Source organism: Acinonyx jubatus, chromosome C1, assembly GCF_027475565.1.
Source record: "Acinonyx jubatus isolate Ajub_Pintada_27869175 chromosome C1, VMU_Ajub_asm_v1.0, whole genome shotgun sequence".
Lineage (NCBI taxonomy): Eukaryota > Metazoa > Chordata > Mammalia > Carnivora > Felidae > Acinonyx > Acinonyx jubatus.
Window position 1 is genome coordinate 21,177,664 of NC_069381.1, and position 26,831 is coordinate 21,204,494.

The 26,831-nt window shown below is 43.3% G+C and overlaps 1 protein-coding gene and 1 non-coding gene across 6 annotated transcripts; one reads left to right on the forward strand and one right to left on the reverse strand.

The window, feature by feature from the left end:
• Window positions 1-26,799, forward strand: TRNAU1AP (tRNA selenocysteine 1 associated protein 1). 5 transcript variants are annotated; one of them, XM_015066983.3, is made up of 10 exons: window positions 1-272; window positions 691-882; window positions 8,084-8,183; window positions 8,803-8,855; window positions 11,906-12,037; window positions 13,062-13,181; window positions 17,732-17,894; window positions 18,313-18,346; window positions 23,080-23,148; window positions 25,909-26,799. In XM_015066983.3, exons 2-10 carry the CDS (start codon window positions 797-799, stop codon window positions 26,043-26,045), a joined length of 894 nt encoding a protein of 297 aa, XP_014922469.1. In that variant the 5' UTR covers window positions 1-272; window positions 691-796; the 3' UTR covers window positions 26,046-26,799. The 5 variants fall into 5 exon arrangements, with proteins under 5 accessions (XP_014922469.1, XP_014922467.2, XP_053065986.1 ...); XM_015066981.3 differs by having other exon boundaries at window positions 2-272; window positions 785-882; XM_053210011.1 differs by lacking the exons at window positions 23,080-23,148; window positions 25,909-26,799 and adding an exon at window positions 25,744-25,811 and having other exon boundaries at window positions 5-272; window positions 785-882.
• LOC113599699 (small nucleolar RNA U13) lies at window positions 6,822-6,921 on the reverse strand. The gene has a single exon (XR_003420612.1). It is a non-coding gene; the product is annotated as a small nucleolar RNA U13 (small nucleolar RNA).
• Window positions 26,800-26,831: the final 32 nt, after the last annotated feature.

Sequence of the window (26,831 nt, forward strand, 5' to 3'; positions counted from 1 at the left end):
ACGTCTGCTCCGCCCCATCCCGCCGACTCCGGCGTAGCTCCGCCCCCAGGGATCCAGGAACTCTGCGCCCAGCCGAATCGTCGGAAAAACCCGGAGTGGCAAATCCGGGAGCGGCCCTGGGCGCTGGAGTTTCAGAGCTTGCGCAGAAGGCGTCCGAGGCGCATGCTCCTTGGCGGTCCCGGACCCCGCGGTCTGGCTACCGCGCTGGCCTCCTTGGCCCACGGAATTCCGGGCCGGCTGCGGACATGGCGGCCAGCCTGTGGATGGGCGATGTGAGTGAGGGCGGCTGCGCGGGTCCGAGGAGGACGACTCTTAGTGTCACGGGGGAGGAAGAGTCTGAGGCGGAAGGGTCTTGGAATCCCAAAAGGGTGGAAGTGAATGGGGAGGGGAGTTCTTTGGGTGACACAGGAGGGTCCCAGCATTTAGAAGAAGGGACCGAGTCTGAGGGTGGGGGTTTCTGGCCTTTCACCTGGGTTCATGGAAGGGAAAGGGAGGTTCTTTAGGGGGATAGCATGGCAGAATCCCAAGGTTGAAGGGCGCTGTGGCTCTAGGACTGGAGGGATTACTAGATCCAGAAGGGAGGCCCCCTAAAGGGAGCAAGTTTGAGGGAAAGGAGGCAAGGGATTGAAAGGTGGGGATCAGGCCACTCTGTAGATGAAAATCTCCCCTCCCTCACCCCGCCCCCACCAGCATCGCGTAGCCAAACCCGCGTGGGCTCTGGAACCCGGACTGAGGAGCCTGCTTGCTGGCTGGCCTGAATCGCTCTGCTCTTGTATTTACGCAGCTGGAGCCCTACATGGATGAGAATTTCATCTCCAGAGCCTTTGCCACCATGGGGGAGACCGTAATGAGCGTCAAAATTATCCGAAACCGCCTCACTGGGTACATTTTCTCCTTCGATCTTCTCAATTCTCCGTTAATAGACCGTGCTGCCAGTGTCATTCTGAGAGTGTAAACATCACAAAGTCAGGGCTTCTCACCCCTAATAATAGTTAATATAACGTTAGAAACGCTAACATTTTGGGGGCTTATTGAGAGGAAGTGTAGCATATTGCTTGAGGACTGGACTCTGGAACCAGACTGAAAGTTATGTCTACTATTGTGACCTTCCGCAAATTACTTAACCTCTCCATCTCCTGACACAACTATGAAAGTGGAGGTGATAACAGCGTCGCCCTCAAAGAGTTATGGTGAGGATTAAATGAGTTAATTCACGTTCATCATTTAGAACAGTGTCTGGCATATGGTATATGCTCAATAAATATAAACAGATTACAGTATGCTTAGTTGTAAGCACTTTTTTTGTTTGTTTATTTTTGAGAGAGAAAGAGAGCGGGGGAAGGGCTGAGAGAGAGGGAGATAGAGAATCTGAAGCTGGTTCTGCTCTGTTAGCTCAAAGCCCAATGCGGGGCTGAAACCCATGAACTATGAGGTCATCCCCTGAGCCAAAGTCCAACACCCAACCTACTGGGCCACCCAGGTGCCACAGTAATAAACGCTTTAAAATCACTTTTTAAATAGATTTTATTTTTAAGTAATCTCTACACCCAACATGAGGCTTGCATTCACAACCCTGACATAAAGAGTCACATGCTCCACCGACTGAGCCAGCCAGGTGCCCCTAAAGTCAGACAAATACATCTGAGCTAAGTACTATTATTAGAGAAGCTTCATAACTGTCTTAAAGTTTACAGAGCTATTAAATGACAAGCCAGGACTCAGGTCTGTTCTTAAAGCCATGAGTGCTCTTAACTCTCGTGTGTCATTCACTTAAACAGTTATTTATAGAAATAATACTATGTGCTGTTGTTCTGGGTTCCCTGGATAGGAGGCTGAAACAAACCATAGTCCTTCCTCTCATGCAGTTTACTACATTCTAATAGGGAGATGAAACAGTAAATATGGAAACAACAAAATGCAGAGAATATTTTGAGATAGTGGTGCTATATTGCCTCCAGATTCTTCCTTCTCTTGGGAGGAGGGGGTCTTAGTTTTCCTTAGGGTTCTAGTTAGAAAAGGGAGGGATCTTTTATCAATTGTCAGTATTTACTGAGCAGCTACTCTGCCACATACTCTACTAAAGTAGCTTGCTAAAACATCACATGGCTGGGGGTACCTGGGTGGCTCAGTCGGTTGGGCATCCGACTTCGGCCCAGGTCATGATCTTACGGTTCGTGAGTTCGAGCCCCGCATCGGGCTCTGTGCTGACAGCTCAGAGCCTGGAGCCTGCTTCCGATTCTGTGTCTCCCTCTCTCTCTGTCCCTCCCCTGCTCAAGCTCTGCCTCTCTCTCAAAAATAAATAAACATTAAAAAAATTAAAAAAATAAAACATCACATGGTTGAAAAATACAGATGAGAGGTATGAACTGCAGTCAGTTTTGGCTATTTGGTTGACAGGTACTTTGTGTATTCAGAGTCTCAATACCTGTTACTGAAACCCAGGTTTGGTTGCCTATAGTTGGAAAGGCCAATACTCTAGAGATGAGTTGTTTTTTCTTCTCGCCCTCCCACCCCCAAGAGAGGAGTTTTAATTTGAAAGAATAGGAGCTTTATTCAGGAGGTCAGCCACCGGAGGAGAAGGCAGACTCTTGTCCAAAAGCCTACTCCAGGGGTGCCTGGGTGGCTCAGTTGGTTAAGCATCTGACTTCAGCCTAGGCCTTGATCTCACCGTTCCTGAGTTCGAGCCCCTCATCGGGCTCTGCTGACAGCTCAGAGCCTGGAGCCTGTTTTCAGATTCTCTGTCTCCCTCTCTTTCTCTGCCCTTCCCCCACTCATTCTGTCTCTCTCTCAAAGATAGCTAAACATTCAAATTTTTTTAAATAAATAAAAATAAATAAACAAAACAACACACACACGCCCACTCCAAGGTTTCTCCTGGCCCAGAGATTTTAAAAGTAATTTAGGGCAATTAATTAAGGAAGTGCAGTGGTCTATGACAATTGCTTTTTGTTTTGTTTTGTTTTGTTTTTTAATTTTTAAGTTTATTTTACTTATTTTGAGAGAGAGAGAGAGTATGGGAGGGGCAGAGAGAGAGAATCCCCACTCTGACAGTGCGGAGCCCGATGTGGGGCTTGAACTCAAACTGTGAGTTCATGACCTGAGCTGAAATCAGGAGTCAGTTGCTTAACCTCTTGAATCAGCCAGGCACCCCTCTACGACAGTTCTTGATTACACACAGGCTCAGTGGTGCCAGCGACAGATGTTGTCACAGGGCTCAGAGGTATTGCCAAAGGGCCTGGTTCCTTGGTGGTGGTGGTGGAGTTTGGTTCCTTGGTGCCCAGGGTGGTACAGGAGAGAACAGCTCTGTTCTTTCTAGGAAAGGATGCATGATCTGTAAATGTACAAAGAAAGGTTTAGTTAGTCAATCACATGGGATAAGGGTGCTTGTTAGAACTTAAATACTACTAGGTTGGCCAGAGGGGCTGAGACGCTTCATACCTAGGATTTTCTGACTGATACATCATGCTAGCCTAAATATTTTTCTTTTTCACTCTTGTAGACAGAAGGCCCCAGATAATCAGCTATTGGTATGAAAACAAACATTCTGTAGTACTTTCTACTTTACTGAAATGAGATTTGGAACTATATCTTCCTATCTGTTACTAAACTCTAGCTGTTTCTTATGCTGACACTTACAGACACATTGCATTTTTATTCAGCCTCACTTGATAAAAGACTTTGAAGAGGCTTATAAGAATACTGTAAAATGAGTAAATGCAAATTTAAAAAAGAAGACCAGAGGTGCCTGGGTGGCTCAGTCAGTTGAGTGACTAACTCTTGATTTCTCCTCAGGTCATGATCTCACGGTTGTGAGATCAAGCCCTAGGTGGGGCTCAGTGTGAAGCACAGAGCCTGTTTGGGATTCTCTGTCTCCCCCTCTCTCTGTGCCCCTCCCCTGCTCATTCTCTCTCTCTCTCTCTCTCTCTCTCTCTCAAAAATGAATAAACATTAAAAGAATCATTAAGAATGCAGTTGAGTGGGGGGTGTCTGGGTGGCTCAGTCAGTTAAGTGTCTGACTCTTGATTTCAGCTCAGGTCATGATCTCATGGTTCGTGGGATTGAGCCCTGAGTCTGGCAGTTTCTTATATACATCTGCCTTATGACTGAGCAAGTCTAGTCTAGGTATTTACCCAAGAGAAATGAAAACATCTATCCACCAAAAATAGGAATTGAAAAGAGTGTTCATAACAGCTTCAGGACAATGGCTGAAAACTGCAAGCAGTCCAGATATCCACAGATAGGTAAACAGATACATATTGGTGTTTTCATACAATAGAATCCCACTCAGCAATAAAAAAGAACAAACTACTTATATAGTAACAGCGTGAATGAATCTCCATCATTAGGCTGAATGAAGGGGTGCCTGGCTGGTTCAGTTGGTGGAGCATGTGATTCCTGATCTTGGGGGTCATGAATTTGAGCCCCACCTTGGGTGTGGAGTTTACCTGAAGAAAAAAAAAGGCATTATGCTAAATGAAAAAAACCTTACTGTATGGTTCCATTTATTTAAACTTGTAGAATATACAAAATTGATGTATGGTAAAAATAACTCAGTGTCTAGAAGATTTGTGCAGTTCTCTGTGTGTATATGTCACTGCTTGTAAAACAAAAAAAAACCCTGTAAACAATAATTGAATAATATGCATGTTGAAGTAATTGAGGGAAGCATACCAATATCTAAAACCTAATTTTGGAATGTATCAGAAAATAAGGATGATAAGTGGGTAGAGGGATGGATAGATGGATAATTGTGTAACAAAATAAGTATAATAAAGGGTTAATTATAGGTGGTGGATATGTAGGTGTTTGCTATACAATTCTTCTTTTTTTTAAGTTTTTTCTTTTTCTTTTAGTAATCTCTTCATCCAGTGTGGGGCTCAAACTCATGACCCGAGACCAAGAGTTGCATGCTCTTCTGACTGAGCCAGCCAGGTGCCCCCAATTCTTTTCATTTTTATGTTTGGAATTTTTTACAATAAAATGTTGGGGAAAGAATGTAGTCAGAATTCAACTCAAACCTGTGGCACATCCCAGCTGTGTGGGTTAAGGCCTACTGTAGAATCCTGCTAGGTCTCCGTGTCCCCTTCTAAATGGGAGTAATGGTTTCATTCACCTCGCAGAGTTAGTGTGACGATTCAGTCAGTGAGAGATGGTGCATGTGAAATGGCCAACACAGAACCTGGCCCATAGTGAGTGCTTTGTAGTCTTCAGCTCTTTTTTTTTTTTTCAAGTCCATGATTGAATTTTTTTTTTTTTTTTTAATTTTTTAGAGAGAGCACGAGAGCAGGGGAGAGGGGCAAAGAGAGAGAGAGAGAGATAGAGAATCTTAAGCAGGCTCCACATTCAGTGGGGAGTCCGAGGCTGGGCTTGATCCTGCTGGGAATGGCCAGCAAACCCTGCCCTGATGGATGAAAGATTACTCCACTCTTTGCTAAGAAAGAGAGGAGAAGGCACGGGGTCAGGGTTCACAGACTAAGACCCTGTTTGCCTCACTTATACTCTCATTTATGTTCAAAGGGCGTATAACATTTCAGGCAAGCAAAAACAAAGGGTGCCTGACTAAAAGGTGAATAATCACAAGAGACTAATCAAATCAGAGAAATATGGCAAGTGGCTCTGTGTCCTATTATTTTGCTAAACTTTGTATGCAATGTATAGATAAGGGAGTTCCCCAAGGACTCCAGAAACACCTGGAAGGTCTGGCCTCCCGGCTAGGGCATAATGCATTCAGGCCTCTGGCATTCCAAGGAACCCACGCCCCTTCCAAGCTTAACTGCAGCCCACCAGAAATCTGTGTTACATTTTAGCTAGCCCACATTGTGTATAATCTCATCATCCTCAGTAATAACCCCAACCCTGGGATCCTGACTAGGGGAAATCAAGAGTTAGTTGCTTTACTGACCGAGCCACCCAGGTGCCCCAGTAGTGGGTAGCTCTTACTAATGGTGGTCTTCACATCTGTGAGCCTCAAGATTCTCGCACATAGAAGACACAGATTTGGCCCTTCATTCTTCTTAGCATAGATGGAGCTCATAGATCCTGTTCCGTGATCCTTGGGCACAAGCACTGCTATTACCCATACCTTCTTGGCTTTGTGTCCATATGTTTATTGGAACTAAGGATCTTGAGTAATATTTCCAGAAAAGTTAGGATTATTTCACCGGTGATACCTGTAAGGATGATGTTAAGGAAAATTAACTGTTTTCAATATAAATCTCATAGTAGAAGGGATGTCAGAGGATATAGCCATATTCTCCTACTTCCGTCACTTTAAAAAATAGAATATGGGGGATCTCCTAGACATCTCGCAATTAGGGTCCATGGGTTTACTTTGTCAGGCCAGCCAGATTGTAAGTTTCTTGAGGATAGGAATCTTGTTCTTCAGCTCTGTATCAGCCTGACCTGTGGTAGGTGATCAAGAAAAAAAACCACTTTAAATTATGAAAATTTTCAAATAAAACTACAAAAAATGGTACAGTGAACACTAATACAGTCACCACTGAATTTTGTTAACATGTTGCCATATTTTCCTTATCTCTCTAACTGGATAGATGTAGATACATGTTTCTTTTTGCTAAATCATATGAAAGTAAGTCACAGATGTTGTGACAGTTTACCACAACATATTTAAGCATACATTGCCAAAAACTGGACATAATCACAATGCTTCTATCATACTAACAGCATTAACAGTGATTCCCTGATACCCATCAAACGATATCCAAATAATTCCCATATAGTGGCCAGTCTACATTTAAATTTTTATATTTGCCCCAAGAATAGCTTTTTATAGCTTTAAAAAAAAAATTTTTTTTCCCCCAAGTCAGGTGAGTAGTGTGCTAAGGTTGTAACAGGGTTTGAGGAAGGTACTTATCACAAAAGTATGAACACTCAGTCATCACACTTAATGAACTAAAGGATCATCTCCTGTCTCATTTATTTATTTATTTATTTATTTATTTATTTATTTATTTATTATTATTATTTTTTTAACATTTATTTATTTTTGAGACAGAGAGAGAGCATGAACAGGGGAGGGACAGAGAGAGAGGGAGACACAGAATCTGAAACAGGCTGCAGGCTCTGAGCGGTCAGCACAGAGCCCGACGTGGGGCTCGAACTCACGGACCGTGAGATCATGACCTGAGCCGAAGTCGGACGCTTAACTGACCAAGCCACCCAGGCGCCCCTATTTATTTATTTTTTAATGTTATTTATATTTGAGAGAGAGACAGAGAGTGCGCAAGCCTGGGAGGGGCAGAGAAAGGGAGACACAGAATCTGAAACAGGCTCCAGGCTCTGAGGTGTCAGCACAGACTGTGTCTCCCTTTCTCTCTCCCTCCCCCACTTGTGCTCGTGCGCTCTCTCTCTCTCCCCCCAAAATAAGTAAACATTAAAAAAAAAGAAGAAAAAATGCTCACCTCTTATCTTTTTTTGTAGCACTGACTTTTTAAAGAGGTAAGACCAATTGTCTTACATAAGGTTCTACATTCTGGAATCTAGTTTAACTTTCTGGACTTATTTGCTTCCTTTTGGTGGTGTTTTACTTGTTCTGTCCCTAATATTTCCTGTAAACTGGACATTAGATCTAAGGGTTTGATTGGGTTGTATTAAATATATATATATTTTTTGTTTATTTTTGAGAGAGAAAGAGAGTGAGTGCAAGTGGGGGATGGGCAGAGGAGGACAGAGGATCCAAAGCAGGCTCTGCACTGACAGCAGCGAGCCCGATGTGGGACTCAAACTCATGAACCATGAGATCATGACTGGAGCCAAAGTCAGGCATTCAACTGAGCCACCCAGGTGCCCCATATTATATTAAATATTCTTGACAAAAATACTTCATAGGTGATATAGTACATAAGTAAATGTTTACTAGATAGATGAGTGTGGGACTGGCCCAGATTGGCAATCCTTACATTCAGGTTTGTAAATTAGTTTTGAACTAGAATATAAGAGGGAACAAAAAACAGTATAGGCTCTGGTTAGAAAAACATTTTTCCTTCCCCTCAGGCCAGGGCTTAGTCTCATCTGAGAATCCCACCTTTAACCATTCTCTTTCTCTTGTTTGCTTTCTTTCCAGAATCCCAGCTGGCTACTGTTTTGTAGAATTCGCAGATTTGGCCACAGCCGAGAAGTGTTTGCATAAAATTAATGGGAAACCCCTTCCCGGAGCCACACCTGTAAGGACACTTAGATAATGATGATGTTGCTATTTTTATTGTCATCGATAACTATCATTTATTGAATCCCTACTGTATACTTACATTATTTAATTTAATCCTATAAGAACCCTGAACAGTAGGCATTGTTATCTTTGACAGACCAGGAAACTGAAGCTCAGGGAAGTGAAATAACTTGCCCCAAGGCAACACAGGTAGTAAGTACAGAGCCAGGATGCAAACTGAAGATTGGTTGCCTCTAAAATCCATGCCCTTTGCGCTGTGCACCTCTGCCTCTCTTAACAGAAGACTTGAAACCCTAGTCCTCTGCCTGACTGAGAAACTAGAACAGGCTGGCGGTAGTGAGGACACATTTCAAGAGAGTTACATTCTGCTCTTCCCACAGTTACTTAGCTTACAGCTGCACCAAACTGGCACACCTGGGCTCATAGAACCATGGAGCTGGCAGTGCCCTTAGCGATCATCCGTGCAACCCCCCCATTTTATACAGGAGAAAAAGCTGAGGCTTAGAGAGGGGGAGATGTTTTGGCCAAGGTAATTTATTTCAGTTTTTTTCAAATATTGTTTGGCTCTTGAAATGCCCTTCTCTGTTTTAGTTTGTTTGTTTTTAAATTTCTAGGCAAAACGTTTTAAACTGAACTATGCCACTTATGGGAAACAACCAGATAACAGGTAAGCATAAGGTAACCCCAAGGTAGCCTCAAGCCCCAGGAAATGTCTAGATAGAGACAAGATGCATCACTGTGTTGGGCTCTACCAAAGAGACAGTTGAGGAGCCAAGTTTGGTCCACTTTGCCTTCCTCCCGAAGGATGACTCCTTCCCCTTCCCCACTGGGGCTTCTTGTCAAGACCCATGTATTCTATTTGGGCCCACCTCTAGCCTTCCTCCCTGTTACCCATAGTAAGAATTGACCTGTTGTAGCAACATAAATCCGTTCAGCTTCAACTTTTCAGGGTGCTGTTCAAAAGCTTTAAAACAATGTATCAAGAGTTTAAAAAAGATACGCACCCACTGACCCTGTAATTCTACTTTTCAGAATTTATTCATGGATGTATGCAAAGATTAGCCTCAAAAGTGTTCATTGAAATATTACATATAATGGGAAAAATTGGAGAAACCCCGGATAATCTAATAATTGAGAAGTGGTTTACGTGACAATATGTTTATTAATTGGAATACTGTGTATCCATTAATAAGTCATTGTAGCAAAATAGGACATGTCAAGACATTGGTGATATGTTAAAAGTGAAAAAATGCTAGAAACAAAATGAGTTATACCCAAGTTTTGTAAATTCCAAAAGAGAAGCCCAAGGGAAAAAAAAAAGACAAAAATATAACAGTGTTCATAGTGATTACCTTTGAGTGGTTGGGTTGTTGGTAATTTTATTTTTCTTTTGTCCTTTTGTGTATTCTAATTTTATTTTTTTATTTCTTAATATTTATTTTTGAGAGAGAGAGAGAGAGAGAGAGAGACAGAGTGCGAGAGGGGGAGGGGCAGAGAGCAAGGGAGACGGGCAGAGAGCAAGGGAGACACCGAATCTGAAGCAGGCTCCAGGCCCCAAGCTGTCAGCACAGAGCCTGACTCAGGGCTTGAACTCACGAACTGATATCATGACCTGAGCTGAGGTTAGATGCCCAACCTACTGAGCCACCCAGCTGCCCGTTGTATATTCTGATTTTAAAGAAGGAATATATATCATGCTTGAACTAAGAAAATAATAATGAGTTTACATGTTTGATTTTTTCTTTTTTTAAGATTTTATTTTTAAGTAATCTGAACTTAAACTCATAGCCCAGAGATCAAGAGTCATACGCTCCACTGACTGATCCAGGCAGGTGCCCCTGATTTTTTCTTTTAATAGTTTTTCTCGAACGGGGGACCTAGGGTGGCTCACTCGGCGGAGCGTCCAGCTCTTGATTTTGACTCAGGTTATGATCCCTAGGTCGTGGGATTGAGCCCCAACATCGGGCTCCATGCTGAGTGTGGAGCCTACTTGGGATTGTCTCTCTCTCCCTCTCTCCCTCTTTCTCCTTCCCCCCTCTCCCGTTTGTGCTCTATCTCTCTAGAATAGAATAGAGTAGAGTAGTTTATAGCAGCACTATCAATAATAGCCAAAGTATGGAAAGAGCCCAAATGTCCATCGATGGACGAATGGGTAAAGAAAATGTGGTATGTATACACACACACACACACACACACACACACACACACACACACACAATAGAGTATTACTCGGCAATCAAAAAGAATGCAGTCTTGCTATTTGCAACTATGTGGATGGAACTGGAGGGTATTATGCTAAGTGAAATTAGTCAGAGAAAGACAAAAATCATATGGCTTCACTCATATGAGGGCTTTAAGAGACAAAACAGATGAACATAAGGGAAGGAAAACAAAAATAATATAAAAACCGGGAGGGGGACAAAACAGAAGAGACTCATAAATATGGGGAACAAACTGAGGGTTGATGGAGGGGTTGTGGGAGGGGGGATGGGCTAAATGGCTAAGGGGCACTAAGGAATCTACTCCTGAAATCATTGTTGCACTATATGCTAACTAATTTGGATGTAAATTTAAAAAAAGAAAAAAAAGAATGACTATTAAAAGAAAAGAATAAAATAAAGGCATCTGTATGGCTCAGCTGGTTAAGGACCCAACTCTTGGTTTTGGCTCAGGTCATGATCTGTTTGTGAGATCAAGCCCCATGCTGGACTCTAGGCTTAGAACTTGCTTGGGATTCTCTTTCTCTCTCTCTCTGCCCCTCCCCTACACTTGCACACCACCCCCCCTCAAAATAAATAAACTTAAAATATATATATTTAAAATAAGAGGTTGACAAGATGTGGCCTGACTTGTGTCACCTGCAAGCTAAAAATGGTTTTTATACTTCTAAAGGATCGTGAAAACAGAAAAAGCAACAGAGACCATAGGTGCCCCGCCAAGCTTAAAACTTTTATTGTCTGGCACTTTACAGGAAAAATTTGCTGACACACATTCTAAAAGTTAGGGGATTTCATCCTAGCTGGGATTTCAGGCTTTAGGACATAAGGTCCAGTTCTCATTCTCTATCTTTCACTATTTCAACTAAAAATATGCAGTGAGGAGCACCTAGAGCACACAGTTTTTGATCTTGGGGTCATGAATTCGAACCCCATGTTGGGCATAGAAATTACTTAAAAAGGGGAGCCTGAGTGGCTCGGTCGGTTAAGCGTCTGACTTCGGCTCAGGTCATGATCTCACAGTTCGTGAGTTCAAGCCCCACGTCGGGCTCTGGGCTGACAGCTCGGAGCCTGGAGCCTGCTTTGGATTCTGTGTCTCCCTCTGTCTGCCCCTCCGCTGCTTGCACTCTGTCTCTTGTATTGTCTCAAAAATAAATAAAAACATTAAAAAAAATTTTTTTTTGCAAAGAAATTACTTTACAAAAATGCAGTGAATACAGAATGTGTAGATTTCTCCTTTGAGATCCTCTCACCGGGTCTCCCCATCTGCACTCAAAGCCAAACAGGCTTTGTTCAGTGAGTAAGGGACTTGGGACAGGGGGCTGCTTCCATAACTCTTCTGCCAGGGCTGCCAAATGCAACAAATTCGGACCTGGTTAAGGGCCCCATCAGATGTGCTGTTCCCTCAGAAGGCCCAGGAGGTTTACCTAGAATGGGCCAAAAGAGCTTGTTAGAACAAAGGTTTTGGTGATTGTCTCTGAATCTTGTTCTCTCCTCTCAGCCCTGAGTACTCCCTGTTTGTGGGGGACCTGACCCCAGACGTGGATGACGGCATGCTGTATGAATTCTTCGTCAAAGTCTACCCCTCCTGTCGGGGAGGCAAGGTGGTTTTGGACCAGACAGGCGTGTCTAAGTAAGACCTCATTGGTTACTGATGCCTACCCCGTTCCAGCATTTGTGTTTTGGATGGAGATGTTAGAGCAAGGCCATGGAGTACGGTGGTTAAGAGCATACGCTCTGGAGCTGGACGTTCTGGTGTGAACCCTCACTCCAATACTGGCTGGGGATAATGTGGTAAACAAGTCACCGAAGCTCTGACCCTGTTTCCTGATCTGTGAAACAGATGCTGATTGATAGTATCTGTTCATAGGGCTGATGTCAGAGTTACATGATGTGATATAAATAAAGCAATAGGATAGGCGTTGTAGGTGTTTGCCATTTTATTATTAGTGTTACTTCAAAAGTGGAAAAACCTCAAGAAAGGCTTATTCTTGATCAGAGTAATAGTTATAAGCATGAGGTTGAGTTACAAGCTTGGGACCTTGATCTGAATCCTGATTCTCCAGTGATGTCAGGCAAGTTATGAACCCCTCTGACCTCAGTTCCCTCCTCAGTAAAATGCAGATACCACCATTATCTAATCGTTGGGCCGTTTGATGAGTCGCTCAGCACGGTGCTGGGAAATAAAAAGTGCTCATGAAATGTTCACTATCATTCGTTGATCCCCCAAGTAGAATATGAGTCCAGCAGAGCAAGAACCTTGTCTGCTTAGGACTGCTGAGCCCCAGTGCCTAACACCATACCTGGCCAACAGGGCAGACGGAGGAAGTATTTGCTCAGTGAACTTCTACGGCTGTTACTACTACCATACTGATGATAATAGTATTTCCAGTAGATTGGGTGGGAGGCCTCTGTTTGGGAAGGAGCCCCATCAGTGAAGGCGTGGAGGGGAACGGTGAACTAAAGTAGGGATTCCCCCAGATCTCAGGATCCTCCAGCACTGGAATCTTGAATTATTCTACCTACAGCATGCCTCCACTGATGGGGATCTCACCCCTTCCTACAGAGTTTGAGGGACTCTCTCTCTTTTCTGTTTTTAAACTTTACCTTCATCACATTTGTGATCTAAATAGTGTGTCTGCTTTTGTTTCCTACAGGGGCTATGGTTTCGTGAAATTCACAGATGAACTGGAACAGAAGCGAGCTCTGACTGAGTGCCAGGGAGCAGTTGGCTTAGGGTCTAAACCAGTTCGGCTGAGTGTGGCAATCCCCAAAGCGTGAGTCGTCGTGCACTGGCGGGAAGGTAGAGAGCCTCTGGACTGATGCCAGCCTGGACGCTCCTCATCTGATAATGGGAGCTTCCGCATGCTGGACGTGAGACTGCAGGGAGGCATAGTTTAGGTCACAGATAATGAGTGCCTATTACTTGCTAGGCTGTGTTCTGGGCATTGGAGATGAAGGAACATAACCCTGCCCCTCCAGAGAGCTCTGACTGGTGAAGGCACATACATTCAGACATGGCTGGTAGCAGTGCTGGGAAAGCAGTTGGGCTCTGCATTCTCCCATGTGCTTGCTCTTTGCCCTGTAGTGTCACCATTAGAGATTTATCCACAGAACTGATGAGAATTGAGCAGAAGGAAAGATATTATACCCAGTTTTAACTATGGGAATAGCTAAGAGGGAATGATCCTAAACACTACAGAATATTATGTACATCACTATCATACCTGTCATGCCAGTCAGAGAGCCCTTCTTCCCTTACAACTCCAAGCAGGTTTTTCACTCAGAAGACAACTGCTCTCTGCATAGAATCTTCTATCCTTTGGCCAAAGCAGTGGTTCTCAACTGGGGACAATTTCATCCCACAGCGGGACATTGGCAACACCTGGAGACAATTTTGGTTGTCACAACTTGTCGGGGAGGACATCTAATGAGTGGAGGCCCGGGATGCTACTAAATGTCACACAATGCACAGGCCGGCCCCACCCGAAAGACTTGTCTGCCTTGCCCCCAAGTCAATAATGTGAAGGCTGAGGAAGTCTATGCCATGAGTGGCAGAATGGCTACATTCTTGGGGCAGAACTTCCAAATGGCTAGGTTTTTCTTTTTTTTTTTTTTTTCCATTGGGTTCTAGTCCTAGGCTGCCAGTTTTCTTTCTTTCTTTCTTTCTTTCTTTCTTTCTTTCTTTCTTTCTTTCTTTCTTTCTTTCTTTCATTCTTTCATTTTCTTTCTTTCTTTCTTTCTTTCTTTCATTTTCTTTCTTTCTTTCTTTTTTCTTTCTTTCTTTCTTTCTTTCTGTTTTTTTAATGTTTATTTACTTTTGAGAGAGACAGAGACAGAGTGTGAGGCAGGGAGGAGCAGAAAGGGAGACAGACTCTAAGCAGGCTCCAGGCTCTGAGCTATCAGCATAGAGCCTGACGCAGGGTTTGAACTCATGAACAGGCGATCATGACGTGAACCGAAGTCAGACGCCTAACCGACTGAGCCACCCAGGTGCCCTTCTCTCTCTCTTTCTTTTCTTTTTTTTTTTTTAATGTTTTATTTATTTTTGAGAAAGCCCAAGTGGGGGAGGGGCAGAGAGTAAGAGACAGGATCTGAAGGGGCTCTGTGCTGACAGCCGTGACTCCATGTGAGGCTTGAACTCATGAACCGTGAGATCATGACCTGAGCCAAAGTTGGGCACTAACCGACCGAGCCACCAGGGTGCCCCTAAATGGCAAGGTTTTTCAAAGCAGCAAAAGATTTGGAGGTTCTTTGTAGCTTAACTGTATTTAATACATGGAAGATCAGTTTGAGTAATTTCCCCTCAAAATGTTATTCTATACTATATAAAACATTACAGAAAATATTTAAAAGAAATTTTCTCGTTGTCCTAAAATGACTAATTATGATTTCTGACTTCCAAAGTTTACTTATTTATTTTGAGAGAGAAAGAGAGCTCTTGCAAGGGAGGAGCAGAGAGAGAGAGAAAGAGAGAATTCCAAGCAGGCTCTGAGCCACCATTGTAGAGCCGGATGAAGGGCTCAAGCCCAAGAACCATGGCCCATGAGTTGGATGCTTAATGAACTGAGCCACCCAGGCACCCAGTGTTTATTCATTTTTTAAAAATATTTATTTATTTATTTATTTTGAGAGAGAGAGAGAGAGAGTGTGTGTGTGTATGTGCATGCCCACGAGGCAGTGGGGGGAGGGGCAGAGGGAGAGAGAGAGAATCTTAAGCTGGCTCCATGCCCAGCTTGGAGCCTGACACGGGACTTTATCTCACAACCATCAGATCATGACCTGAGCTGAGATCAAAAGTCAGATGCTTAACCAACTGAGCCATGCAGGCACCCCTCTTTATTCATTTTTAATTACAGTAACAGGGCTCATTCTTTTTCCCCCAGTTTCCCTCATATACACATTCCCTTTCCAATATAGCTGTACAATCCTCACCATAATATTTTTTTTATTTAAAAAAAAAAAATTTTTTTAAATGTTTATTTATTTTTGAGACAGAGAGAGACAGAGCATGAATGGGGGAGGGGCAGAGAGAGAGGGAGACACAGAATCGTTAGCAGGCTCCAGGCTCCGAGCCATCAGCCCAGAGCCTGACGTGGGGCTCGAACTCACGAACCGTGAGATCGTGACCTGAGCTGAAGTCGGACGCTCAACCGACTGAGCCACCCAGGCGCCCCCTCACCATAATATTTTTAATAGCTTCAGGGTATCTTGACCATATATTCTGCCTCAAGGTTCCTCAGATGTTGACGTTGTTGGTTGTTTCTGACGTGTTACCATTTATTCAGTCAACAGTAACCGAGTTCCTACAACTCTGCGGGCCCCGACCTAGACTTTGGAGTTGTAGCTGTAAACAAGAAAAACAAAGTGCCTTCTGCAAGGAGGTTATGTTCTGTTCCATTTCCTGGCTGGTCATTGTCAGAATTTGGGGCCTGCCTCTAGGGAGGCGCCATCAAGCACTGGGAATTGAGGGTGGTAAGGGTTCTCTTTGAGAATTCATCTGTAAGAGCTGAGTGTGGAGAAACAGAGCAGCAGTGTACAGACCCAGGCCAGGGAGATGACCTTCAATTATGTGAATATATCAGGAGGGTGGCAGACTCCTTGAAAACGTGTCAGGGTAGTCACGGAGGGGAGCATTAGCAGTTTCCAGCCTCACGCCGGGCACGGAGAGGAAGTCTCTGCCACTAGACTTCATCCGGCCACCCCATCAGGAGGTGATGCTAAGATGGTCGGACATGGAGTTGTCTAACTGCTCTAGCCGAGTCCTGCTCACCAAGCAGATGTTGCACTCGAAAACAACTCGCGCTCATTCAGACTTTGAGAACTTGTGGTTCCTGTGACAGGATTGCTGTGGTAGTTCACCTCCTGCTTATGACTTGGTTTCCTCTCTGGCTTCACTGTGGAGATGGAATTCACTAAGCATGAGGACGTGAGTGCATTCCACACCACGCGGCAGTTAACAATTCTCCTTACAAGCCAGCCAGCGGGTGGTGTGGGCCTCTGCCTCCTGCGTATTTGGTGTGCACTTATGAGTCTGGCTCTCAGGAGTGTGATGACTCTGGAAGCACATTGCCACGTTGTTCTTTTGATTCCTCCCACCTCGGACTGGTCATACCCCAGGCCTGTCTCATAAGCCTACTCACACATGATTGTGTATATTTTTGAGAGCAGTGGATCCTTTTCAAGCTTGACATTCTGTCTTTGGTTAGCAGTGGCTAGGGTAGCCATGCGAGCAGGAGAAGAAAGCTGCCCACTGAGCCTGGGCCTCAGCCCTGATTTGTGAGTGCAGGATATAGGAGCCTGGCAAGATGTCTTACATCTGTCAGCGCAGGTACTGTACGTAACAGTGTGGTGTTCAGAGCATGAGCCTTGGAGCTGAATTTGGCTCCAGTCCTAGGTGTGGCCTTGGGTAAATCACTTAATCTTTTAGAGGCTCAGTATTCTCATCTGTATAATGGGAAAAATACATAATAGCTCTGCCAAAGGGTTGTGTGAGACTTAAGATAGGAGACTGTATATGAAAAACAACGGGCCCAGATCCTGAGTACCTACTCCGTAATAGTAGCTGTGACTACAGTGGTGCCGCTAAGCCTACTGGACCTTCTGGAACACTTGTTTTGTGTGTGTGTGGAGAAGAGGTGATTAGACATTTTGTAGTTGACAAGCTTCTTGGATCATCCTAAATCCAGATTTTCCAGGCCTTGTTCACCTAAGCCTTTGTGGGTGGCAAAAAACCAGCCCCCCAAGATCTTGGTAAGAGGACAAGTCAGTACTGACAAGATTTGATAAGAGAGACAAACCTAACCATTAAAACTCTTGACTGTAGGGGCACCTGGGTGGCTCAGTCGGTTAAGGTTTGATTCTTGGTTTGAGCTCAGTTTTTGATGTCACAGTTTCATGAGTTCGAGTCCCCCTGTCAGGCTCTGTGCTGGCAGTGTGGAGCCTGCTTGGGATTCTCTCTTTTCCCTCTCTTTCTGTCCCTGCCCGACTCGTGCTCGCTTGCTCTCTCTCAAAATAAATAAATAAACTTAAAAAAAAAATTAAAAGCAAAAACAAAACTCCTGACTGTAAAGCCTGGGCTCTGAAGCCAGATTGCCTGGGTGTGGATCTCCTATTAGCTATGTGGCTTTGGACAAATGATGTGGCCTGTATGTACCTCAATTTCCTCATCTAAAATAAGAATAATGTATTGTTCTTACATAAGGTTGCCGTGGGTTTTGAATGAGTTGATATGTGGAAAGCACTTAGAACAGCCCCTGGCCACATAGTAAGAGTTATGGAAACGTTTGTCTACATTTGTTTCTTTTTGCTTCTTTCTTCATTTAAGGAGCCGCGTGAAACCAGTGGAATATAGTCAGATGTATAGTTACAGCTACAACCAGTATTACCAGCAGTACCAGAACTACTATGCCCAGTGGGGCTATGACCAGAACACAGGCAGCTACAGCTACAGCTACCCCCAGTATGGCTACACACAGAGCACCATGCAGGTAACTATGGTTCGGCAGACCTGGTCCTCTTGGGTATGTCGTCCTCCAGGGGTCGGTAAGGGTGGCAGCTTGGACTTTAGAAAATATGGGAAAGAGGCAGCAACCGAGTTCCTCTTGTTAAAAATAAGGCCTCCCAGGGGCGCCTGGGTGGCTCAGTCGGTTGAGCGTCCGACTTCGGCTCAGGTCATGATCTCACGGTTTGTGAGTTCGAGCCCCACGTTGGGCTCTGTGCTGACAGCTCGGAGCCTGGAGCCTGCTTCAGATTCTGTGTCTCCTCTCTCTGCCCCTCCCCACTTGTGCTCTGTCTCTCTCTGTCTTGAAAATAAATAAATAAATGTTAAAGGGAAAAAAAAAAGGCCTCCTGGCCTTGGGCCAGGAGTTCACGCTGCTTCTCATCCCCTCTCTGGTCTCTTGGCAGACATACGAAGAAGTCGGGGACGACGCATTGGAAGGTAAGAAAGGAGTTTGTTCACCCCTTCCTCTGTCCTCTGTCAGCTGTTGCCGGGTGACCGCCCTGTGGCTGGCACTGTGCCTGTAGCTAGATGCTGAGGAGTGCGATGTGGAGTGTGCTCTTGAGGAGAATGACTTTTAGTGAGAGAACTAGTGCTTGCTAATTAGAGTAAGAACTGAGTGTGTCCCCCAGCGGTGTCTGTGCAGGTCCCAGAGAGCCCGGAGGGAGCAGCTCAACAGGAGAGAGAGCTGGTCACTCCCTAGATGTGGGCCATTCAGTCCCCAGATGCAGTGCTCCAGCAAAACTATTGCCTTGTATTTGTTTGATAATTTGTAAAATTCATTTTTTATTTCACGTTTTAATTTTTCTATATATTTCACATTACATTTTTTCCTCATTTTTTTTTAAGTTTATTTATTTATTTACATAATCTCTACCCCCAACATGGGGCTCGAACTCACAACCCTGTTATCAGGAGTTGCACACTCCAGTGACTGAGCCCCAAGGCACCCCTCTCATTTTCAAGTAATAGTTACTTACCATTGAAAATTTGGAAACTATAGTAACATATTGATGAAGAAACTGAAAATCACCCCCATTTGCGACGTAGTAATAGCCATTATTATTTTTTAATTAAAAGCATTTATTGGGGCACCTGGGTGTCTCAGTCACTTAAGCATGACTTCGGCTCGGGTCATGATCTCGTGGCTCCCGGGTTCAAGCCCTGCATCGCACTCTGTGCTGACGGCTCAGAGCTTGGAGCCTGCTTCGGATTCTGTGTCTCCCTCTCTCACTGCCCCTCCCCTGTTCACACTCTTTCTCTCAAAAATTAATAAACATTAAAAAAAAAAAGCATTTATTGTAATTTTTACTGAATTTAACAAGAAAAAGGAAAGTAAAACTGAAGGAATTGCTAACCTGCAAAACTTTTCAAGGGAAATATTAGTAATTAAAGGATTCTCTAAGGCTTGAAAAAATTATGAAAAAAAGTTTTTCAACATGTTTCCGAACAGATGTTAAGGTTTTTTTTTTTTTTTAAGTTTATTTATTTATTTTGAGAGAGACAGAGACAGGCACAGTTCGAGTGGGGGAGGAGCAGAGAGAGAAGGAGAGAGAGAGAATACGAAGCCACGAGAGAACACCGACTGAGCCACCCAGGCACCCCTAAACAGATGTTGAGTTTTAAAGAAGTAAAACTCTTCTGGGTGGCTCAGTTGGTTAAGCGTCCAACTTCTGCTCAGGTCATGATCTTGCGGTTCCCAGGTTTGAGCTCATACTCTGTTTCTCTCTGTCTCTCAAAAATAAATGAATGTTAAAAAAAAAAGTATACAGTCCAATATATTTTTTTAAAGTTGTATTCGTTTACTTAAAGCACAAGTGGGGGTTGGGGTGGGCAGTAGTCACAAAGTTGTGCTATCGTTACCACTAATTCCAAAAGAAACTCTGCGGCCATTAGCAGTCACTCTCCATGTGCCAGCCCCCTCCAGTCCCTGCCAGCCACTCATCTACTTTCTGTCTGTTTGGATTTACCTATTCTGGGTTTTGTTGTTGTTGTTTTAATTTTTTTTAATTTAAATAAATTTAATTTTTTTAATTTACATCCAAGTCAGCATATAGTGCAACAGTGATATCAGGAGTAGAGTCCTTAGTGCCCCTTATCCATTTAGCCCATCCCCCCTCCCACAACCCCTCCAGTAACCCTCTGTTCTCCATATTTAGGGTTCCTTATATTTTGTTCCCCTCCCTGTTTTTAATTTTTTTTTCATGTTTTTATTTTATTTTGAGAGAGAGACACAGTGTGAGTGGGGAAGGGGCAGAGAGAGAAGGAGACAGAATCCGAAGCAGGCTTCAGGCTGTGAGCTGTCAGCACAGAGCCTAATGCGGGGCTTGAACTCACGGACTGTGAGATCATGACCTGAGCCGAAGCCGAACGCCCAACCGACTGAGCCACCCAGGTGCCCCCCCACTCCCGTTTTTATATTATTTTTGCTTCCGTTCCCTTGTGTTCATCTGTTCTGTGTCTTAAAGTCCTCATATGAGTGAAGTCATGTGATCTATGTCTTTCTCTAATTTTGCTTAGCATAGTACTGTCTGTCTAGTTCCATCCACGTAGTTCTGAATGGCAAGATTTCATTCTTTTTGATTGCCGAGTGATACTCCATTGTATATACATACCACATCTTTATCCGTTCATCCATCGATGGACATTAGGGCTCTTTCCATACTTTGGCTATTGTTGATAGTGCTGCTATAAACATCGGGGTGCATGTGTCCCTTCAAAACAGCATACCTGTATCCCTTGGATAAATACCTAGTAGTACAATTCCTGAGTTGTAGGGTAGTTCTATTTTTAATTTTTTGAGGAACCTCCATACTGTTTTCCAGAGTGGCTACACCAGTTTGCATTCCCACCAGCAGTGCAAAAGAGATCCTCTCTCTCCGCATCCTCGCCAACATCTGTTGTTGCCTGAGTTGTTCATGTTAGCCATTCTGACAGGTGTAAGGTGGTATCTCATTGTGGTTTTGATTTGTATTTCCCTGATGAGGAGTGACGTTTAGCATTTTTTCATGTGTCGGTTGGCCATCTGGATGTCTTCTTTGGAGAAGTGTCTATTCATGTCTTTTGCCTATTTCTTCACTGGATTATTTGTTTTTTGGGTGTTGAGTTTGGTAAGTTCTTTATAGATTTTGGTTACTCACCCTTTATCTGATATGTTGTTTGCAAATATCTTCTCCCATTCTGTCAGTTGCCTTTTAGTTTTGCTGGTTGTTTCCTTTGCTGTGCAGAAGCTTTTTATTTTGAGGAGGTCCCGGTAGTTCATTTTTGCTTTTGTTTCCCTGGCCTCTGGAGATGTGTTGAGTAAGAAGTTACTTCAGCTAAGATCAGAGAGGTTTTTGCCTGCTTTCTCCTTGATTCTGATGGATTCCTGTCTTACATTTAGGTCTTTCATCCATTTTGAGTTTATTTTTGTGTATGGGGTGAGAAAGTAGTCCAGATTCATTTTTCTGCATGTGGCTGTCCAGTTTTCCCAGCTTCCTACTTGCTGAAGAGGCTGTCTTTATTCCATTGGATATTCTTTCCTGCTTTGTCAAAGATTAGTTGGCCATACGTTTGTGGGTCCATTTCTGGGTTCTCTATTCTGTTCCACTGATCTGAGTGTCTGTTCTTGTGCCAGTACCATACTGTCTTGATGATTACAGCTTTGTAATACAGCTTGAACTCCGAAATTTTTTATTTTTTTATTTTATTTTATTTTTTATTTTTATTTATTTTTTTTATGTAACAGACTGTAGGTTTTTATTTTTTTTATTTTTTTTCAATATATGAAATTTATTGTCAAATTGGTTTCCATACAACACCCAGTGCTCATCCCAAAAGGTGCCCTCCTCAATACCCATCACCCACCCTCCCCTCCCTCCCACCCCCCATCAACCCTCAGTTTGTTTTCAGTTTTTAAGAGTCTCTTATGCTTTGGCTCTCTCCCACTCTAACCTCTTTTTTTTTTCCTTCCCCTCCCCCATGGGTTTCTGTTAAGTTTCTCAGGATCCACGTAAGAGTGAAAACATGGTATCTGCCTTTCTCTGTATGGCTTATTTCACTTAGCATAACACTCTCCAGTTCCATCCATGTTGCTACAAAGGGCCATATTTCATTCTTTCTCATTGCCACGTAGTACTCCATTGTGTATATAAACCACAATTTCTTTATCCATCCATCAGTTGATGGACATTTAGGCTCTTTCCATAATCTGGCTATTATTGAGAGTGCTGCTATAAACATTGGGGTACAAGTGCCCCTGTGCATCAGCACTCCTGTATCCCTTGGGTAAATTCCTAGCAATGCTATTGCTGGGTCATAGGGTAGGTCTATTTTTAATTTTTTGAGGAACTTCCACACTGTTTTCCAGAGTGGCTGCACCAATTTGCATTCCCACCAGCAGTGCAAGAGGGTTCCCGTTTCTCCACATCCTCTTTAACAAATGGTGCTGGGAGAACTGGACAGCAACATGCAGAAGATTGAAACTAGACCACTTTCTCACACCATTCACAGAAGTCCGAATTTTTTTAAATGTTGATTCATTTTTGAGAGAGAGAGAGAGCGTGAACAGGGGAGGGGCAGAGGGAGAGGGAGATATAGAATCTGAAGCAGGCTCCAGGCTCTGAGCCGTCAGCACAGAGCCCGATGCGGGGCTCAAACCCACAAACTGAGAGATCATGACCTGAGCTGAAGTCAGATGCTTAACAGACTAAGCCACCCAGGTGCCCCCCCCCCCTTTTTTTAATTGGGCTTCATGCCCAGTGTGGGGCTTGAACTCACAACCCTGAGATTAAGAGAGACGTGCTGTACCCACTGTGCCAGCACCCCAGGGCATTTTAAATAAATGGAATTGTGTATAATGTGTGGGCCTTTGTGAATGGCTGCTTTCACTTAGCATAGTGTTTTCAAGGTTTGTCCATGTTGTAGCATGTGCCATTATTTCATTTTTTATAGCCAAATAATATTCCATTGTGTAGATACCCATTCGTTTTGTTGATAGACATTTGGGTTCTTTCCACTTTTAGTATTATGAATATACTACTAAAAAACACTCATGTATAAGTTTTTGTATGGACAGGGAATTTCATTACCTAGGGATGAAATTGCTGGATCATATGGCAAACTCTATATTTAACCATTGGAGGAACTGCCAACTTTTCTGAAAAGGCTGCAGCATTTTCTGTTCTCACCAACAGCTTATGAGGCTTCCAGTTTCTCCACATCCTCACCAGTGATTGTTACTCTTTTTCATTACAGCCACACTGGTGAGTTTCAAGTGATACCTCTTTGTGGTTTTGGTTTGCACTTTCCTAATGGCTAATGCTTTGTGCATCTTTGTATGCTTATTGACTGTGTGTGTGTAGATCTTTGGAGAAATATCTAGTCAAGTCCTTTGTCCATTTTTAAGTTGGGTTGTCTTTGTATGTAGCCTTGCCAGAGTTTTTCATATTCTGTTCTGGATTCCAGTTCCTTGTCAGACTTAAGATTTGCAAATTATCCCATTCCATGACTGTCTCTACTTTCTTGATAATGTCCTTGGAAGCACAAAAGTTAATTTCCATGAAGTTCAATTTATTATTTTTTTTTTTGTTTGTGCCTAAATGCTGTTATCTAAAAGGCATTGTTTGTTTACACCTGTTTTCTTCTTAGAGTTTATAGTTTCAGCTCTTATATTTAGGTCTTTGATCCGTGTTTAGTTAATTCTTGTTTAAGTAAGTTCTTAATTCTTAAGAGTCTAGCTTTATTCTTTTGTCTGGTTATCCAGTTGTCCCAGCACCATTTGTTGAAAAACTATTCTTTACCATTCAGTGGTCTGCTACCCTTTTAGAAGACGAATTCACTATAAATGTACAGGTTGCATTTGGACTCTCAAATCTTATTCCATTGATCTATATGCTTATCTTTCAGCCACTGCCACAGTTGGTTGTTTGTTTTTATTTTTTTACTACTGTTACTTTGTAGTAAGTTTTGAAGTGGCAAAGTCCTTGAACTTTCTTTTTCAAGATTGTTTTGGCTATTCTAGATCCTTTGCATTTTTTTTTAATTAAAAAATTTTTTAATGTTTATTTTTGAGAGAAAGAGCATGAGTGGGGGAGGGACAGAGAGGGGGAGACACAGAATCCAAAGCCGGCTCCAGGCTCCAGCTGTCAGCACAGATTCTGACCATGGGGCTTGAACTCATGAACTGTGAGATCATGACTTGAGTCGAAGTCGGACGCTTAACCGACTGAGCCACCCAAGTGTGCCTCCTTTGCATTTCCATCTAAATTTTATGAGCCTCTCAATGTCTGCAAAACAAGGCAGCTGATTTTTATAGGGATTACACTGAACAATTTGGGGAGTATTGCTGTCTAAAAACAATATTGTGTCCCGGTCCAAGTACATGGGATGTCTATTTACTTAGGTCTTCTTTAATGTCTCTAATTGTAAAATAAGTGTTGTAATGAATGTGTGTTTGTGTATGTGCATTTTATTGTACTTGTGTGTGTGTGTGTGTGTGTGTGCGCGCGCCTTTTAAACCAACACAAGATGGCAAGGAAAAGTATAAAATGTTACCAGTCATAGTGATTAAGGAATTTTTTGTAACTTCTTTTATTACAGAAAAGTATGTAAAACAAGCATATAGTTTAATATGTAATTATAAAGCAATTGCTTGTGAAACCTTTATTCAGGGCAATAAAACATTGCCAGCCTCCAGAAACTATCCTTCCCCTAATCACAACCCTGCTAGGGGAAACTACTGTATTGATTTTCTCTTTATAATCACCTAGATATGCATCCTTAAATAATATGGTTTAGTTTTGCCTGTTTTTAACTTCATGTAATGCAGCTGTACTATAGATACGTCTTCCTTTTTTCATTCAACACTATTTTTTTTGACAATTTAAACCTTTTTTAAAGTTTATTTTGAGAGAGAGAGTGTGAGTGGGGGAGGGGTAGAGAAAGAGGGAGAACCCCCAGACAGGCTCCCCACTGCCAGCAGAGAGTGCAACGCAGGGCCCAAATCCACAAACCATGAGATCATGCCCTGAGCCAAAATCAGGAGTTGGACACTCAACCAACTGAGCCATCCAGCCACCCCATAAACTCTTTATTTTTTAATGTTTATTATTTTGAGAGAAAAAGCATGAGCCTGGGGAGGGGCACAGAGAGAGGAGGAAAGAGAGAATCCTAAGCAGGCTCCACACTGTCAGCACAGAGCCCGACGCGGAGCTTAAACCCATGAACTGTGAGATCATGACATGAACTGATATCAAGAGTCAGATGCTTGGGGTGCTTGGGTGCTCAGTCAGTTGAGTATGACTTCAGCTCAGGTCATGATCTCACAGTTCTCGAGTGCTGACAGCTGAGTCTGGAGCCTGCTTCAGATTCGGTCTCCCCTTTCTCTCTGCCCCTCCCCCGCTCACGCTTTCTCATAAATTTTTTTTTTTTAATTAAAAAAAAAAGATGCTTTAACTGACTGAGCCACCGAGACACCCCTCGCCTTTTTTTTAATGAAATTCCAGTATGGTTAGCAGTGTTATTAGTTTCAGGTGTACAGTGTAGTGATTTCAACAATTCTGTACAATCCTCAGTGCTCATTGTTGTAAATGTACTAACAGAGTCACCGTTTGTGAGATCCAGTCAAGTTGTATGCAGCTGAGGTTCATTTTCACGGCTGTGTAATGTTCCCTTTTAACAACAGTGCTTTGGATTTAGTAATTTTGATCAGATTTCCAGAACCCAAAATTGAAATAAAGACCACTCCAGGAAAGCCAGCTCACAGGAAGGCCAGAGATAGGAGGAGGAATAACAGCCGCCATTATCTGAGTACTGACTACATGTTCCATTCTCTAAGTAGGTTCTATTTGCATCCTCAGAGGAAGCCTGCAAGACAGTGGTATCCACCCCTGTGAGGCATGAGGGACTCTGACCGAGGGTAGGGAACTTCCTGAGGAAGGAGGAAGTCCTGGCAGTTGGGAACAGAATCCAAGTCTCCCAGAGCTTCTCTTGGCGCTCGGAACCCACCCTTGCTTTTCTTGCAGACCCCATGCCGCAGTTGGATGTGACGGAGGCCAACAAGGAGTTCATGGAGCAGAGTGAGGAGCTGTATGATGCACTGATGGACTGTCACTGGCAGCCCCTGGACACAGTCTCTTCAGAGATCCCTGCCATGATGTAGTCAGGACAAAGGACAAACAAACGGACTGTGTGATGGAGATAAGAGACTCCTTTTTAACAAAAGTATTGGAAGAACTTTTACCTTTTTGGAAACGTTTTGTAAGATTTTAGTAACCAACTATTCGGATTATGACTGTTCTTGCACCACCACTCCCTTCGACAGCCTTTTGAGTTTGAAAACCAAGGTGCCGTTAAACAAGGTTTTCCAATTTGTCTTTGAACAATTGTTCCAGGTAGGGTTATGTACACTCTTGGAGAGAAGAATTTGGAGTCATTAATGAAGTGGAGCGTATGATTTATTCAACCCAGGAGCCTTTTTCCAGTGACACTATATCCTTACCCCCTGTGAAGTCAGAATGCATGAATTACCTGCTGTTATGCCAAATGATGGGCAACGTTGATCTTCCATTTCAAGTACCCTTTGTCCCCATCCCCCACGCTTAAGTTTGGTGGCTAGGGCAGACTGAAGTTCCTTAGACATTCCAGCTGGGAAAGCAGCTGTGTGGCCTATGTGGTAGGAAGTCATGGAGCCAGCTACATCTAGACCAAAAGGCTCAAGAGTTAGGGCATGCTCCAAGGGCAGGTCTGACTTTGAGGTAAGCCATGGTTGAACATTACTGACATCTGTGTGCCTAGCCGGTTTCTTTCTTTTTTTTAACTTTCTATATATTTTTAATAATTTACATCCACCTGGCTTGTTTCTTGACCTTAATTTCATTTAGTAGATGTGAGTCCTCTTACACAGATCTCCAGCACCCATGTGGAAGTCTGGTTTTACACTAAAAAT

Bases quoted from the DNA above. Each gene is read 5' to 3' on its own strand.
- TRNAU1AP (XM_015066981.3), top strand. From the start codon at position 246: ATGGCGGCCAGCCTGTGGATGGGCGAT. The intron at 273-784 runs GTGAGTGAGGGC...GTATTTACGCAG, and splicing joins CCAGCCTGTGGATGGGCGAT to CTGGAGCCCTACATGGATGA. The intron at 13,182-17,731 runs GTGAGTCGTCGT...TCTTCATTTAAG, and splicing joins AGTGTGGCAATCCCCAAAGC to GAGCCGCGTGAAACCAGTGG.